Below are 17,123 nucleotides of genomic sequence, written 5' to 3' on the forward strand. Positions count from 1 at the left end.
GGCCGCTCTAGCTGCGCACAACCGAAAACTCACGTCAGAGCTCGCTAAGCACTGCAGTGGAGCGATGAAAAACACCTTAAAGAAAGAAGAGCATCAGTTTTAGCAGAAGCTGCACAGACATGTAGAAATATGGACATGAACATCGGTACTCCGACAACAACGAGACAACGATGAACTTCCGGCACTGAAATGGAACAACCACTGTGACGGAAAAGAGTATGGAGAGAGTCATCTACCAGTTCCACTCCAATCTTTTCAACGGACTTGTCCATTCGCCTCCTCACCATCTAAGCGAAGTACATAACTTATTTAGTATGACATACTATTATGTTTGTTATTAACACCACAAAGTCCAGACACCTGCCAGATCGCAGTAGTACCTTGGCAAAACTTTGCGCGTTACTGTTGAGATGCAAGGTTCCCAATCAGCAGAAGAGCAACGATTGTCAACGTGCAGTTAGCTAGTGGATGCCTTCAAGATAGAATCTGGAACACATTCGATCGGAGAAAGTTTGTAGTGCGATTTCGAGGTTGGCCTCATTACAGAAGAATGTTCCCTTTTAATATTTTCAAAGATTAACGGCCGCTAGCTGCAACGCTTGTTGATATTTGAGTGAAATTAGTGCGATATTCAAGTGCCGAGACCTCGATGATTCCTCGATGTGTCTTCAGCTTGATTCGACCATCTGGAAAAAGACTTCGACGAAAGATTACATTTATGCTCCCCTATCGCCAGCAGCCGTGGTTTCGATTGGCACTTTGTTCCCCAGATCTGAATATCAGCGATTATTTTCTTTGGGGATATTTAAGAACAAGTTCTACATTAGGCCTATAAAACTACTCTATAAAACCACTAAGTGGATTGAAGAGTGCTACCAGGCAAAATAGCGTTAGTGAGAGAACGTATGAACAGCGTGCTAGAGTCTAGTTCTGAATCGATGTTTTCAGAGATAGAATAGAGATATTTCTATTGTTGCAGAAGGCGGAGGAGGAGTTCTCAAATAAAGGATAAAGCGTCTGGCGTTAATCAACCCGCTTGGGATGTGCCACCATGTTCACTTCACTCCAAAATCGTTTGAGGTTAACGAACGTGTAACTGGCCTATGCAATGACTTGTTGGGGCTAGCCGAAGTGTCAAGTCAGTGTTTTTATCTTCCCAGACAAATCTTTTACCAATTTATCGACCCCGGAGGGATGAAGGGCTTGGTGATCATAAGTTCGGATTCGAACCTTCGATCGATTGCACAGGCAGCGGAACCTCTAACCGGCTGCGCTACACCCGCCCAGTTCTCAAATATTTTGTCTTAAAGACAGCATACTACGAATCTGGGATGGTACGGTTTTCAGGTGGAGTATCCGTATACGGGGTCGTAGATTATGGAGACCGGATTGATTCCGCTCATCTCTCCCTGAATCACTGCAAGCAGCCGACCCCTGAATGCTGTTTTGTACGATCCCTTCTATTGCAGCGCGCCACCCTTGCACGCGTAGCGCCCCTCACTGCCTGTCGGGGCAGTTCGAATTGATTTTCGGCGAATCGCAGGGCGGAAGCGGCGCAAAAGGTGGATCGTTGCAATAGATGGCGTCGTACAAAACAGCATTCTGGAGGTGGTTGTTTGCGGTGATGCAGGGAGAGATGAGCAGAACTACCCTCGTCTGCATAATTTACGACCCCGTATACGTATACTCCATCTGAAATCCGCACCACTTCAGATTCGTGGTATGCTGCCTTTAATTTCCAGTTTACTTGTTCAAATAAAGTTGGGACTCTCCAGTTGTCTCTTATGGCCATTTGATAAACTAAATTTATAATATCAAAATAAGTGCACAGACCATGAAGTGTTGCCCCTGAAAGTGATGAGCCAATGACCAGAGTATAGTCGAGTCAAAACGACATGAAGCACTGACATTTGCGCAAGCGGCTGCGCTTGAAGCATAGCGATGGAGCGTAGCGGTTGGGATCGTGTAGGATCCTCGCTGCCGTCAACCACCTCTGCAGTTCGCCATGGTCGCACCTCGATTCCACTGTCTCCACCGCACCGCTTCCGAGCGCGGCCGCTTACGCAACGGTCCGTGCTTCATGTCGTTTTGACCCAACTATAGGTGGTAATCGGGAGGCGCAATGTCCAGACTGTGTGGCGGAGGAAATACCATCCAGTGAGGATCTCTCAACTTTATCGGGTTAGTTTTGCAACATGTGGTGGGGCAGTGTTATAAAGGATTTCGCAACGCAGCTTGTGTGTAAGATTGAACTGTTCACAATACTTGTCGACCTGAGTGTAGGGTCGACCGCAAATTCCATGTCATAGAAAGAATAAATTCAAGATGGTTGTTTCATCTTTCAACGTTTGTGGAAACGGTCAGATTAGCCATGGACAACCAAGGCATCCTACTATGTACATGTAGATACTCGAGCTTTATACAGCACTTTAACAACTGCAATTTTAAAATTATTTTAAACATGATTGTTGAGATGAGAGGGATCTGACAGAAAGACACAGTTCATCTCTCAAAATATTGGCATTCTCGAGAAACTTGGAATGAGACTGAAAATTAGCGGCCACCAACCACATTTTCGTTTCACCCATGACATCAATATCTAACATCTAGCATTAACAGAACAGAAGAGAAGTTGGCTGGATTCGACGGAACGTGTAGCAGGATCGGTTATCAGCAGCTGAAACTGCAAAAAAAAAGATGTTCATGAGAACGTGAGAGGTTTTGATGCACATTCATGCTGACCTCCGAACTAGGGAGCAGGAAACCACAATCAGCACCACTGAACGCTTAATCAAAAGAATTATGCTACGAGTATCTGCAAACAAAAGAAAGATTTAATTCTTGTTTTTCGAATGTTTTTTAATTCGATGTTTTGTTCTACGTCAATGATTGAAGAGAGATGCTGCCGCATTTGCCAACGAAAAGAGAATAAGATGGGCCGAATGCGTGATGTGTTTCATGTGACCATGGACTAGGCCTGTAGGCGAGTGAGTTCCACACAATGGTAATATATCCACAACACTCACGCAATATTCGACACAACGCTACGGGAAACTTCAACTCGTTGGTCAGAGTTCTTCATTCCTTCAAGAAGATTTGATGTTCTTTAAGTTCCTTACGAAACGAGAGGCTACAGAGAAACTCTTGCACCAAATCAAAATCATATTATCTAAACACAGATTGAACCTTCTGCTATATCATCGACACAAATAAAGAAAGGACAAATTATAAAGTATCTGGCGTTAATCAATCTGTTTGAGATGTATCACCATGTTCACTTCAATTCAGATTCGTTAGAGGTTAACGAACGTGTCCTATGCAGCGAATTGCGAGGTCAGCCGAAAGAATCAAGTCAGTGTTTCTATCTTCCCAGACAAGTCTGATAGCCCGGAGCGATAAAGGTTTGGTTTGTACTAAGGCGGATTCGAACTTCCGATCAAGGAGCGGGCAGCAAAACCTTTTAGAGACTGTGCTACACCGCTCTTCATCGAGCGATGTATAATTCTAAAAGAGGCAGCATTTCATTCAATCAAAATCCCTGAATGAGGTACTAGGAGCACAAACTAGGATTTGAAAAATATGAGGTGACATGGTTTACAAGGAAACGAATAGTCCTATTTCAGGAGAATAAAGAAGAAACTCGTTTACAGACAAAACTAGATTTTAATGAAAATTACCCACACCAAAAACTCCATTTAGTCATTTCCCACTGACTCTTTCTCAGGAATTTTAAGGGCAGCATACCACGAATCTGATCTGGCGAGGGAGCCCGCGGTAAAAGCAGGAGATGGGATTTAGATTGCGAAATCAGGGTGGTTCCGCTCATCTCTCCCTGATCGTCACGAGAAACGCGTGGGAACCACATTGATTATTACGAGGTACTTTAGAAAGGCCCTATATGCACACGCTCCGGTCCCCTTAACAAACTGTTCATTCGTGCTACTTGAATAAGCAAGTGAGAACACATCACTGATCCTCTACCGATCGTACATGGATGCTAAAGAGTAGGGCGCTGCAACTTAAAACGGTCTTAAAAACGTCGTCTTCCACGCCGTCTCCTACGAATACTGGGAAGAGATGAGCGGAACCACCCCTGATCCCGCAGTACACAACCCCAACTCTAGATTCTCCCGCGGATTCCTTCACCACGTCAGATTCATGGTATTTTCACGCTTTTAATTTTACGATTTGATTGATGACAAATGCCAAGCGCAACACTTTTTAGGTAGCTCAACAAACAGTTGGTTGTATACGTCAGAAGTACTCAAGTACTACGTGCTTCCAAATAACACACAGAGCTACGATGACACACAAATTAACCAACCGGTTTTCTTCAAAAACGCTTCGTTCGGACCGTGGCAGTTCTGCTGGCTAGATCGTGAGTTACGCTACATTTTTTTTTTCAACGAAAAACTTCGAGCAACTGCTGTTTCCTTCCCTTCTTCCATGTCAAGGAAATCAAATCTTCAGACAGTATCCTTCAAAATTCTCTTCAAGGCTATGACTAGGACTACATAGGAAGCACAGCTGAAACGTCTCCTTCTTTCTGACATCGTTCTCTTCCAGTGTTCAAAGCAGTACTTGACGTGGTGAGGGAACCAGCGGGAAAAGCTAGATATGAGCTTGCAGATTGCGGGGATCAGGAGTATTTCCGATCATCACTGTCTGATTGTCGTGAAAACCTCGTGGAAACCGCTTTAGTTCCTACGAGACCACACCTCTATGTACACGTTCTAGTCTTTTTAGCAGCCCATTCATTGGTTACACGTGAAAGGCTGGTAAGAAGACGCTGACCTTCGACCACTGACAATTGGATGCAGCGTACACATCTCCCTCAAAGGTTCACTGTAGATTACTTAGCAGTCGTTTTACATTCGGAGAGACCGGTTGTCAGAGGGATGTAGATGTTTAAAGTGTGATTCCTAAATAATACTTTTGAGAAATATATCAAAGGATAGTTTCTAAAGGGCAAATATTTCTCACTTTAAAGATTACCCTTTAATGTTATGTCTCTGTCTAGTACTATGAGCTCCCCACTACTTCTGTAGCCGATAGTGGACACTGCTTAAAACCGAATAAGCCTTATCATCTCGGGACCGATGGAGCAGAGCTGTCCGAGAGATTCTGATTCTCATTTGAAGCAGCGACTGACCGCCGCAGGTTATTGTATAGACTTCGTACTCGTTCGTTAACCTTCACATTCGTGAACCGAAGTCACTGAAACGTGTTGGCACAATCCAAAAGGACTAATACCCTGCATAATGTTCCACAACTTCCGATGACATATTTTTCGAACGAGCTTACGTGATGTTTGATATATATTCAATAAAAATGAGAAACTTATTCTATAAAAAGGGGTTATCGTAATAGTCAAGAATCTGATTGACGGCAAAGAGGGGTAGAAATATGTTTGAGTTCGGAAAAATTCTTACACCGCACAACTCTAGTTCGTGTACATTTCAGCAATGACAGATTTCCACTGCAGCCATGTCCAATACCTCGTCGACGACGATCCCAGTGACGTTACCACTTCAGTTCAACGTCAGTACTATACAGTTTTAAGTGATTACCTTTCATGGAAATGATCCTGTGACGAGCTTAAGAGCTCCGGTAGGATATGCGCCTGTTTAAGTTCTCTAAGGAGAAACGGTAGCCTGTTATACGATCTGGATGCAGGAATTAGTCGTAGGTACATTCTTCCTGAAGATGAACATGGAAATAAAAAGTGATGTCAATATGCAATAATTCAATAAGGATTTTCTCGCTTTGGAAGATAGTTGTGTTTTGATTCTTTGATTTCGCTAATTCTTATTATTTTAGTACATTAAATTGTAGCACCAAGCGAACAAAGCGGAACAGTTCCAATACCTACTTTTTGAACTTGACCAAAGTGATAAGTTTGCAGAAGCAGTCAGTGAGATCAGTCCAGCATAAAAAAGAAAAGACAGTATAGAACACTTTAAAAGATGAAAAAAGCAAGCACGGAAGCTTCAATGTGAACGATCTAAAAACTTATTGAACAACGGTACTGTCATTAGAAACAATGAGAGAAATAAAAATAAAAGTTAATGTTAATTAATTATTAATTAACTTGTTACAGACTTTTTGTTCCAAAAAGATGGAAAAGGTGAATTTCTTTTCGACCTACGATAAGTGGTCAACCGGGATGTCTTCGAAGTCGAAATTCCCTTGTTTACAGCTAACAGACCAACGGTATGCGGTGTTTTTGAGCGTTGCTCATTCTTCATACACAGCACTTCAGCTTCTGAGCTCTCGTCATCTCATTTAAATTACTTTGGTTTTGATCACCTTGAAATGCCTGAAATGAAAAAATCGTAAGAAAAAGAAGAAAGAAATAGTATTTCACCTGGTCCCAGAAGCATCGGTTCTGAACATCTGAAGAACCCATCACCATTCCTTATCAACACACTGGCGAATCTTTCCACTCGTTATCTGTCGGAGGTTCCCAAGAAAGGAAGAAAAAAAGCTTTCTTCTGTCTCTCATCTACAAGTTCTTCACAAAAGTAATCCTAAACACGATTGATAGAACATTAGATGAACTGTATCCATGCGAGCATGTACAAACCTTCTCAAAACTCATGGAAGTATCGCTAGAGTACAAGATACCACTGTGTCTCACTTTCAGTTACATAAATGCCCTCGACTCAGTTGAGTCATAAAATTCGGTCATGGAATCCTTACACAACTAAGGCGTCCCCACTTCATACATAAAGATATTTCGTAAATTGTAAGTATCTTCACCACCAATATGTCCTAATTCTAAAATAATGTCACACTCGACGTGAAGGGACCCAAAATACTCAGCGCCACTCTTGAGAACGCTATGCGAAGATTGAAATGCGGTAGCACGGGAGTGAAAGCTAACATCCCAGCAGTTACACCATCTTCGTCTCGCTGATGATATCATTCTAATAGTGTTAAGCATCAGTCAAGCGGAACAAACGCTGGTCGACTTTGATGAAGCGCGTAGAAGAATAGGTCTGCATACCTCACCTTCATCACGTTAACGTTGTTCGTCAACTTGCGCGGGCCTGTTATACCTCCGTTTATCTCGTTCACTTGCGAGAGCTGCCCAGTGGTTTCTCATTTCGCTTGGGGACACGAAGAGCATCAAATTTTCATTCGAAGAATCTGTAAAAAAAAAGTTTGACCATCGGCTCTGCGATCTTCCTGTAGTGCGCTGAATATCACGTGCGACTCAGTCGCTCACGGCTTTATTCTAACGGTTCTCGTTGAAACGATTAACTTGTACAGCCTACCTTACACTCACTCCTACTTGCCTTAGCAAATGCAGCGACGTTTCTAATATCCTGTCGCTATCACAGGATGGAACTCCAAGTCCCATTCCTCACTCCTGTGAAGCTGGATGCTTCTAGCATCACTTTTTCAATGTTCGTTCCGTTAAATGTAAATAGGGTATTCGAGACCCTTCCGTTACGCGTGCACATCGTTTTTTTCTTTTCAGACTCAGCTGAAGACCGATGCATACACGTGCTTCATCAAATTGGGCAAGGATTGCTTCCTTGCTTGATGCTAGATGTTATCAGAACAATATCATCAGCAAAGCGAAGATGGTTAAGTTGTCAACCATCAATCTTCACTCTCATGTCGTCCCATCCCAGCTTTGGTATTGCGACTCGAGAGTGACCGTGAATGTTTTAGGTGATATTGTGTACCCAGCAGTGGACCCCTTTCCTCAAGTCTATGATGATATTCTTGTAGAATGGCACAACTCCGGCGGTGAAGTTATTGGACACCTCTCCAAGTACCCTTACTTAATACACTGATTAGCAACACCTTGGTTGAGCATGACCGTCTCAAAATGAGTCGAACACCATTCTTAAGTCGATAAAGCTGAGACATGGCGGCATTTTATACTCACGCGATATCTCGATGAGTTCCGAAACTGTGAGAATATGGTAAGTCGTACTGAACCCTTTTCGAAATCCTGCTTGCTCGCAATAATAAGCAGATTAGGCAATAGTTGCCAATATCATGTGGATACCGCTTCTTCTACAACAACACGGTCTTGCTGATCGTCCACTGTTAGGAACCTCACATTCCGACAGGTAGCGTGTAAAGAAACTCAAAAGAGTGCTGATAATAACTTCTTCGGATGTTCAGATCTCATCTTTTTTGACCGGGTGCCGTAGAATTTTTTCTCTTGCCTCTTTTTGCCGTAGAGTAGAAGTCGTGGACGATTTTCTCCATTACCTTCTCGATCCAGTCGTCGTTCCATTCGGGTTCCAGAGAGCAGTCATGTTTGTCTTACGATTGACGAAGTCTCGACGAGCTTTCCCGCTCCTACAGCTTCAAGTGACAGTGTTACTCTTCTCTCTTAAAGGTCTACTTTTATCCGGTGTATAAGCTCAAAAACTTCTAGAGACAGTGTTTTCATTGTGGTTTTGAGACTCTCCGTCTCCCTCGTGTAGTCGTAAAGTGTCGTTCAACGAGCCTATTGTGTTCCTTGGCGATATTGTCCATTGCTTCAAAAAAAAAACTCAGAAAAGCCACACGATCTTCATGAAAGCCGGCTAGCGTAATGAAGAGACCCCGGTTATTGATAATTCTCCAACTTTGCGGCTTCCCCTCTCTTTGTGTGAAGAAAATCCTTGAAGGAGAAGACGATGTTCTGATCTCGTATGCAACTTTGGCACAAAAGCGATATCCGTCATGCACAACCTTTTACTGGCAAATTGAAAATTTATGTTTTAGAATTTTGAATGAATGAATGAAGTACATAAATCTCACTCGAGAACAACCGAAATATGGTTGGCTGCCTTATTTAAATGCTCAGATAAAACTGCACAATGACATTGCAGGTGTGAAATGGTATGGTATCGAAAAACATACTGATAAAGGCAACGTCAGCTCATCCAATTGGCATGAAAAAAACAATTGTCCGAAATATGGTCAAAACAGCAACGGTAATGTGCACAGGTGATAGAGGACATGAGGAATCACTAGAACTAGCCATAAGCATAGGTATTTCAAACGGTTACACGAGATCGAAATCTAACACCCAATCTCGAACTACAAACAAGGCAATGCGGATCCCACGTAAAGGTAAAATTCCTCTGTGCATACCCTTCTTTTCTGACTCCTTAACTGCCGCTATACCCCGGACTCTTTTGCGAGCACAGTTGCAAGATTATGTTGTATTGGTGAACATCCCGAACAACAGCATCAAACGACAGTTAGTTCGCAATACATTCTACGATAGGCAATGTGTGTCAGAGTATTGCATTGTTTGTCCATTTACTAAGACTGGTGATTGCACGAAAATCGGAGTTATACAAATTACTAAATAGATTGCCTAACGTACAACGCCATTTATATAGGAGAAAATGAAAGAATGTTGAACCTGCGTTTTAAGGAACGTTTGGCTAGTATAAGGCGTGGAAGTTCGATGACACCGTTAGGGCGCCACAAAAATGAGAAGCATGATGGAAACGAGTTTGAAATGAAGTGTACGATAACAGCGCACAAAAACGAAATATTTGCTCGGAAGGCATTGGAAGCATTCTGGATTTCCGTTAGGAATCCAGCCATAAATAACAAAAACGAGTGTTTTCAGTTACCAATTACCATGCCGTTCGTAACACTCTGTGAGCTATAAGATTGTCCTACATGCAATTCCTTAACGTAATCCAGACATTAGAACTTGAGGATACTGCACAGTGCGTAGATCTCATTCGCCCTGGTGACAATCTTTAAGAACACCGCGATGGTTCTCTGGCCCAGTGAGACTGGTCAGTTTGCTTTCCTTTTGGAGGTCTTGCGTGCTGCACTCGCTTAGAACAATATCGAGGCTAGAAAAGGAGATAGGAGGAGTTTGATGGGATATGCATGAAATCGAAAACCTCGAACCATTTCCAGGCGGTTTATAAATACGAGTTTGTCGAAACGTCAGGGCAATAATAAAGTTTCACCTAAACCTCGTTGGCATAACAAGAAAACATAAATATACTTCCTAATGCTGAGGTTTCAAGAAGAGAAGACTTGGAGCGAGTTTTTATTGACTAAAACAAGTTTTTAGTCAATCATATATTTCCCATTTGTATTGGTGATCTCCAGCCATCTCTCAGGCTGTTTGATGATTTAACTTCTTAATGACTCCAGGGAACTCCAAATTAAAAAATTTAGTTACCTTGATGTTGAATTGGTGTAGGGTCTCGATTGCACATTTCTGTAGTACTGCATCTGCACTTTCTGCCGTACTATGCCAACGCGCTCAAAGTACTTTCAGTTTTCAGAAATTCGACGCAAAGCCTCTAGAAATCCCACGAGTTGAGAGTTTCTAGCAACTCCAAGAATTCGAAACAATGATACCAACGGGTGTAACGACACCATGGTTTCTGATTCATTTAAAAGTTATTCTAGTTCAAATAAGAAGAGTCTCTAATTCCGTTATTTTCAGGATACAAGATTGGGTTTATCTATTTCTGGCATTGAGGATGTCCAAATTCAAATTCTGCAGTCGTTCAGAAAATTAGATCAAAATGATCATTCTTCAGTCCGAAAGATTTTAAAGAGTGTTTTTTTTCAGAGTCGATACGACGAGCGTTCATATTCATGATGTTTGGGGGGATATTGGACGTCCTCGGTCTTTTTATCTCTACTACGTGCTGTTTCCTACCAAGGCCGTATGCTTCCTTATTTGCGTCCACCGTTGTCCACATAAACGCAGGTAAGAGTGCCCATGTACACCTCCAAAATCATTAAAAGAGAGAAGAGATGAGGGTTCCTATAACTACTTCAAAAGGTGCAAGATGTTGATGATTTTCACGTGTCATTTGTCAGTATACCACATCTTTTTTTGTAAGTTTGTTTGCTATGGCATATGTGTACCATAGTGGCATCTACAACTTGATAAAAGTAGCCGAGCAGTCGGCGACTGCATGCGCAGTCCGATTTCTACCTGCTCGCGGTGACCCCCCTCACACCGAGTTATAATTACTATTTTGCGAGAGCAGTTACAAAACGTACATAAGTGGCACTGAAAAAGAGTGCAGGATTTTGAAAAAAATCAGTTACGGATGTAAAATATGCTGTTTGTTTAACGAAATTGTGGGAAATTCCCACAGGAATATCGAGGTAGAGTCAAATGCCAGTACTAGAACAAACATGCAAAAGTCAGATGTCCGAGCAGATGTATAAAATACTAAAGGATTTTTTGAATATATGTATAAATTCAGGAATTCGTTGTTTCCTGATATATGCGGACTTGAAAATGGTCGAATGGTCAAAAATTCCGACTTTTGCAATTGCGCTTAACCTCATTTCGTTTTGACATGACTATATATTCGAATTCAATCTCCTTCAAATTGCAGCAGTCAAGTGTTGTCGGGTGAAAACGGTATAGATGGTATAGCTGGGTAGGCAACTACGTTGGATGCAGTGCGATTAGCATCAAAAGGGAACCCTTGCCAGCACCACTCATCGCTGCTGTTCACGGCGGTCACAGTCTATCTCAACCGCTGGCTCCACTGTGCCGCTTCGATTACAGAAGCTTTCGCAATTGCAGCTAATCCCATTTCGTATTGACATGACATATTGACATATCGAATAGAATAAAGGATAAAGTTTCTGGCGTTAATCAATCCGCTTGGGATGCGCCCCCACGTTCACTTCAATTCAGAATCGTTTGAGGTTTACGAACGTGTATCTGGCCTATACAATGACTTGCGGTGGCTAGCCGATGTGTCAAGTCAGTGCTTTTATCCTCCCAGACAAGTCTGGTACCAATTTATCGACCCCGGAGGGATGAAAGGCTTGATGAGGCTAGGGCGGATTCGAACCTCCGATCGATTGTGCAGGAAGCGGAACCTCTAACCGCTACACTACACCCGCCCCTACATATCGAATATTGAACTCAAATTACAGTTAGAGCACAAATGTCAGTGTGTCTGAATACAGGGTTTGAATGTTGTCAACTTCGAACAGCACATGGGGGTAAAATCTAGTTTGAAATTCGTGCCAACTTTTACTTCGCGAATAGAAGTTATTCAGTCAGCACCACCAAAAAAGTAATCATGGGAGCAAGTCTGAAGCTCAACCAGAAAGCACCTGTTTTATTGCTTTACTTCCTCAAGTTTTATTATCTCATCCAACTAAGAACACCATGCGCGCCTTCGGTGGGAGGTTGACTTGCTGGTGCCAGAAAACAGTGACATGTTGTTACCGGACCTCGCAGCTTCGAATTTGTGTGCCAGAAAGAAAGAGTAGAAACATGTGGAGAAACAAGTCGCACGATGTCGATGTGGTGTGTCGACGTCAGAATGTAGTAGAAAGGAGATGTAATTCGAAGCACATTTGACAAGAAATAAATGAGATGTTATGAGTAGTTACTGGTTGTGGTCGGTGCCTGCGTAGCTTTTCCTCCTAATGTATGCCTATTACGTTATTTTCATCATTCCAAAACCATTTTCTAGAAATCAGACATACCCGTGCAAACAGCTGTTTAAATGTAAGTAACAGCTTACTTAATCTGATGTATCATCTTATCTTTGTCAATTAAATGATGTTCACGTCATTCTGTGTTAGCATATCATTTTAGGTTGAATGCTGAACTTAAGAAGTGGATTTTGTCAAATGTTTGGAATCATTTATGCAAATTGTAATGATACGCAAGGAATAGAGATGCAAATTTACTTCAGTTTTTTCGAAATGTACTGCTGAAATTTTTGGTACCAAATGTGAACGGGGACTGCGAAATTTCTCAACAATGTGTTTACACTCCTTAACAAAACGGAAAAAATTGTTATTAGTAACAGCCCGTATACACGTCTGATTGCTGCCTGCTCGTGATGGCCCTACTTTAACTAAACGCGATCAGGTGTTCGAGTGTACGCATTGGAAACGTACAAGCTATATACTTACTTAGATACTTAGATGGCCCGTCTTCACTGGACGTGCGATCCCCAGCATCTCTTCCACTCGTTTCGTTCCCTCGCCATTGTCATCCAAGATGTTCTCAAGCTTCGTGAGTGACGTTGACGAGGTCCTTGAGCCGTATCCAACTGAGCTCTCAGCTGGTCCATCCGTGTAACGAACACGTCACCCCATCTCGTTGGCGGTCTCCCTCGGGGGCGTTTAGCGTCCCTTGGGATCCACTCTAGCGCTCTTTTAGTCCATCTATCGTCGATTCTTCTCATGATGTGACCGGCCCATCTATGTTCTGCTTTCGATACATATTCCGCTGGGTCGCGAAGACGGGACATTCCTCTTAAGTCGGAGCTACGAAGACCGGCTAGGTGTTGTGTGCGCCGGTTAAACTTCAGGAGACATCTCTCAAGGGCTCTGTGGGTGGTAAGTAGCTTCCTAGCCGTGGCCGCGGTGTCTACCCACGTCTCCGCTGCGTAACAGAGCGCTGGAAGAACTGTCGAGTCGAACAGATGGGCACGAAGATCTTCTTCCGTCAGCTGGTCCGTGGCTTCCCTGACGGCTGCGAATGCTACCCATGCTGCTCTCATTCTTCTATTTAGTTCTTCCTTCAAGTCGTTTTCCATGTTCATTGAACGTCCAAGTTATACGTATGACGGAGTTTCCACGATTTGGGAGCCTTCAAGTTGTACTCCTCCGCCCTCGCAGTAGGCGTTCTTCATGAACTGTGTCTTCTTTCTGTTTATTCGCAGTCCTATTCTCTTCCCTGCTTCGTTCAATTCGTTGAGCATCGTTTCTGCTTCGTTGGTAGTGCTCGAAAAGAGAACGATGTCGTCCGCGAAACGAAGGTTCGAGAGAAATCTTCCATCAACACGTATGCCCCTTTCTTCCCAGGATAGTGATTTCATTATCCATTGCAATGCAGCCGTGAACAGCTTCGGCGATATAGTATCGCCTTGTCGTACCCCCTTTCCAATGGGTATGGTGAGAGGGCGGTGGAAAAGCTGTATCCTAGTCGTGCATCGATCGTAGCAATTGGCTAATGTCCTCACATACGACGCGTCCACACCTTGGTCGACCAGCGCTGACAGTATTGCATTCGTTTCTACGCTGTCAAAGGCTTTCTCATAGTCGACGAAGGTTAGAACAAGGGGCAGGCGGTATTCCCGGCAAACCTCTATGACCCTCGACACGGTCTGGATGTGGTCCAAGCAGCTCAACCCCTGGCGGAATCCAGCTTGTTCTTGAGGCTGGGCTTCATCCAGCGTCCTAGATATGCGGGTGAGGATGATCTTGGTGAATACTTTGTATAACACGCTCAGCAAGCATATCGGACGGTAGTTCCGAAGGTCCTCTCGGTCACCTTTCTTATGGACAAGAACGGGGTCTTCCACTGGTCTGGGATCTTTCTTTCTGAAGGTAGGATGTCATGTGCGCTGCTAAGATTACATGAAGCGGATGGCCACCAGCCCGAAGAAAGTCTGCTGATATAAAATCAGGTCCGGGGGCTGTGCCAGGTTTCATGCCCTTGATAGCGACTCGTACTTCCGAAGGGAGAATCCGTGGTGGAGCTTCGCCAGTGGGGATGATCGGGCTTGACATAGGAGTTGATGAACGGAAAAGGTTCGAGTAGAACCTCTCCTTTATGATTTCCATCTCACGACGAGAAGACCCGTCTTCGCTCAGCAAGGTTGCTAGCGGAATATTATATTCGCGGAGATCCCTGCGGCACTTCTTTAGACTTGTTCTTCTTTGTGCTGCTTCCAGAATCTTCTTCTGCCTGTACTTCATAAGATCCTCCTGCAACGCTTTTCTGCAGCTAGTGTTTGCTACTACTAACCGCTCAATGTGCGACGCATTCGGATCAAGCCTCAAAGCCCTTCTTCTTTCCAACAATTCCTTAGTGGTCTTCGAAATTCGATCCAAGTTTGTCGTGCGGGGCTTCGAGGCGCGTTCAGCACAGGCTCGTAATCCTCGACTCCTCGTAGACGACTTCTTTTCTCCTTCGTTGCCGATAGCAGATGTTCTTTTCCATCGTGTGGCTAAGACGTATTTTCGCACGAAGGAGACGGTGATCAGAACCACTACAAAAGGATGGTACTACTGAGACGTCAAGTAGACACCACCTCCGGTTGGTGAGAATGTGGTCGATCTCCGCACGAGTCGCGCCATTGGGCGACTCCCATGTCCACCGACGATGATCTTTTTTCGTGGAAAGAGAGTTCCCCTGAAAGAGGCGAGCGGCGGACAACAGCCCAGCGGGACTATTGCCATTTTCATTCCGATCTCCTAGTCCAAATCTTCCAATCCTGTATTCCTCTTCTGTGGCCTTTCCTAGTTTTGCGTTGAAGTCTCCGACAACGAATTTGTAGAAGGACTTCTCGTTGCGGACTACTTCCTCCAGCTCCTCGTAAAACGCTTCCAATTCGGATTCATCAGCTGCTGATGTTGGTGAGTAGCAGTTGATGATACTGATGGATTTTTGGCGCAGAGGGCGGAGGCGAAGAATGGCCAGACGAGGTGACAGGATCTCGTGAGAATCGACGAGATGGACGACAGATGGGTGCACAACAAAACCAACACCGCCTACATTTCGCGACGGAACCTTCTCTCCACGAATGACGAGTGTACTGTCATTCATCTGTCGTACGTCGCTCCTTCTGCACTTGGTCTCCTGCAGAGCAATCACGTGAAATTTGATACGCTCTGCAGCTCCGAGAAAGGCATGCAGGTCAGCGTCTGTGGAAACTGTTCTCGCGTTGTAAGTACACAGTCTGAGACAGTCTCCATGGCGAGTCGTGCGCGTGTCGCCTTTGTCCAGAATCAATGACGTCCTGAGCAACCTGAGATTTGATCGCCTCTCACCGGTCGCCATACCGTCCGAAGTCTGAGACGGCAGGACCCAGTGTGCAGGGTACTGAGGCAGTGAATATGCTGGAGTGGCAAGAAGACTTTTCCCCAAACTAAGCAGCCATGCCACGGCGAGCTTAGCTTTCACCACAGGTCGTCGCCCAACCTATATGGATCAGGGAACCACCTTGCGACATTTTGCCAAGACGGTGGTGAATCTTAGCAGTGGTTTACTCTTAGCTAGGCTTCCGATTCCGAGAAGACGGAATGTCGGATGTGTCGAACTCCTTCTCAGCTTGGGAGACCCTACCGGAGGACGAACCTCCGCTGTGCATCGCAGTTCGACGCCCAGTATCACCTCCACGCCACTATGAGGCGGCAAACCGTTGTGGAGGACGAGCTATATAACCTGCGCTGTTATATGGCAAAAACTTCCTGTACATTGCAAGAAGTTGCTGTCGTCCAGCACCATGCCAAAGCCCATACTCTGACAGGTCGAATGTTGGCGGAAACATGGAATCTTTGGCGACGAACATCCATCTCGTTACACTGAACTGCCGGTCGCTGTCAAGTGAACTCCAACAAGCCGCTCCATTCAGACTTCTGCGATATCTACATGCATTGCAGGAAATATCAGTATCGACAATTACACCATCAACTGCGGCGGTGCTGATGAAAGGAAGGAATGAGGCTGCGCAATAGCTGTGAGGAACGATTATAACAACCTGGTGGAGGAGTTTAGATCAACGTCGTCGAGATGGGCCTTCATACGATTGTGGTATCGCAGAGGACTCAAACTCTGGGTCGTAAGTGCTCACGCACCTACAGAAACCGCAGAGGACTACAGCAGGGATGCGTTTTATGATGACCTCAATATGTTGATATCCAAGATACCAAGCCAGCAAGCAGTAATTGTTGGCAGTAATTGATGCTCATGCAAAGATGGGACCTAGGCGACAATCCGATGTGCCTGGAAAATGGTAGTATCTCATGGAGCAAACATCGGAGAATGGAAATCGTCTGATAGACCTTTGCGAGCAGACGAATGTCATCATAGCATCTACGTTTAAGAGGAATCATCGACCCCATCAGCTTACGTGACAAGCGACAACCCTATTAACGCCAGAAGGGCAGCGAAAGCGGAAGACGCCGACTCTTAAGCTTCAGCCCGATTACGATTACGAAGAACATATATTTGTCAGATATTCGAAAATATAGAGCTGTCTGGAACGTCACATTCGATGCCGACCACTGACAAGTTCTTCTCACCTTTATGGTACGGTTCCAGAATAGGTATCGGGGAGCCCAACATCAGCCGAAGCTTGGCTTGGCAGGTTTGAAAAACGAGGAATGCAGAAAGAAGTTCC

The 17,123-nt window shown here is 44.3% G+C and overlaps 5 protein-coding genes across 8 annotated transcripts; 1 reads left to right on the plus strand and 4 right to left on the minus strand.

Annotated features, from left to right (window-relative positions):
- Positions 1-474: 474 nt before the first annotated feature.
- On the minus strand, positions 475-5,577 carry RB195_018876 (uncharacterized protein; the record flags this gene model as incomplete). 2 transcript variants are annotated; one of them, XM_064186491.1, is made up of 7 exons in its annotated part: positions 475-486; positions 646-686; positions 2,605-2,677; positions 2,743-2,786; positions 3,027-3,054; positions 3,120-3,169; positions 5,571-5,577. In XM_064186491.1, the coding sequence occupies 7 exons, from the start codon at positions 5,575-5,577 to the stop codon at positions 475-477; spliced, it is 255 nt and encodes an 84-aa protein (XP_064042372.1). The 2 variants fall into 2 exon arrangements, with proteins under 2 accessions (XP_064042372.1, XP_064042373.1); XM_064186492.1 differs by having other exon boundaries at positions 2,605-2,683.
- An 80-nt stretch (positions 5,578-5,657) lies between these two features.
- On the minus strand, positions 5,658-6,383 carry RB195_018877 (uncharacterized protein; the record flags this gene model as incomplete). 2 transcript variants are annotated; one of them, XM_064186494.1, is made up of 5 exons in its annotated part: positions 5,658-5,700; positions 5,873-6,004; positions 6,149-6,199; positions 6,258-6,309; positions 6,368-6,383. In XM_064186494.1, 5 exons carry the CDS (start codon positions 6,381-6,383, stop codon positions 5,658-5,660), a joined length of 294 nt encoding a protein of 97 aa, XP_064042374.1. The 2 variants fall into 2 exon arrangements, with proteins under 2 accessions (XP_064042374.1, XP_064042375.1); XM_064186493.1 differs by lacking the exons at positions 6,258-6,309; positions 6,368-6,383 and having other exon boundaries at positions 6,145-6,248.
- Positions 6,384-7,502: 1,119 nt separating this feature from the next.
- On the plus strand, positions 7,503-12,644 carry RB195_018878 (uncharacterized protein; the record flags this gene model as incomplete). The annotated part of the gene is made up of 5 exons (XM_064186495.1): positions 7,503-7,683; positions 7,867-7,940; positions 7,999-8,090; positions 10,571-10,711; positions 12,581-12,644. The coding sequence occupies 5 exons, from the start codon at positions 7,503-7,505 to the stop codon at positions 12,642-12,644; spliced, it is 552 nt and encodes a 183-aa protein (XP_064042376.1).
- A 282-nt stretch (positions 12,645-12,926) lies between these two features.
- RB195_018879 (uncharacterized protein) lies at positions 12,927-13,538 on the minus strand (the record flags this gene model as incomplete). Its single annotated transcript, XM_064186496.1, has 1 exon — positions 12,927-13,538. One exon carries the CDS (start codon positions 13,536-13,538, stop codon positions 12,927-12,929), a length of 612 nt encoding a protein of 203 aa, XP_064042377.1.
- A 12-nt stretch (positions 13,539-13,550) lies between these two features.
- On the minus strand, positions 13,551-17,068 carry RB195_018880 (uncharacterized protein; the record flags this gene model as incomplete). 2 transcript variants are annotated; one of them, XM_064186498.1, is made up of 4 exons in its annotated part: positions 13,551-14,273; positions 14,356-14,990; positions 15,067-15,922; positions 17,006-17,068. In XM_064186498.1, the coding sequence occupies 4 exons, from the start codon at positions 17,066-17,068 to the stop codon at positions 13,551-13,553; spliced, it is 2,277 nt and encodes a 758-aa protein (XP_064042378.1). The 2 variants fall into 2 exon arrangements, with proteins under 2 accessions (XP_064042378.1, XP_064042379.1); XM_064186497.1 differs by lacking the exons at positions 13,551-14,273; positions 17,006-17,068 and adding an exon at positions 16,198-16,296 and having other exon boundaries at positions 14,275-14,990; positions 15,103-15,922.
- Positions 17,069-17,123: the final 55 nt, after the last annotated feature.

Source organism: Necator americanus, chromosome II (genome assembly GCF_031761385.1).
Source record: "Necator americanus strain Aroian chromosome II, whole genome shotgun sequence".
In the NCBI taxonomy this organism is placed as follows: Eukaryota; Metazoa; Nematoda; class Chromadorea; order Rhabditida; family Ancylostomatidae; genus Necator; species Necator americanus.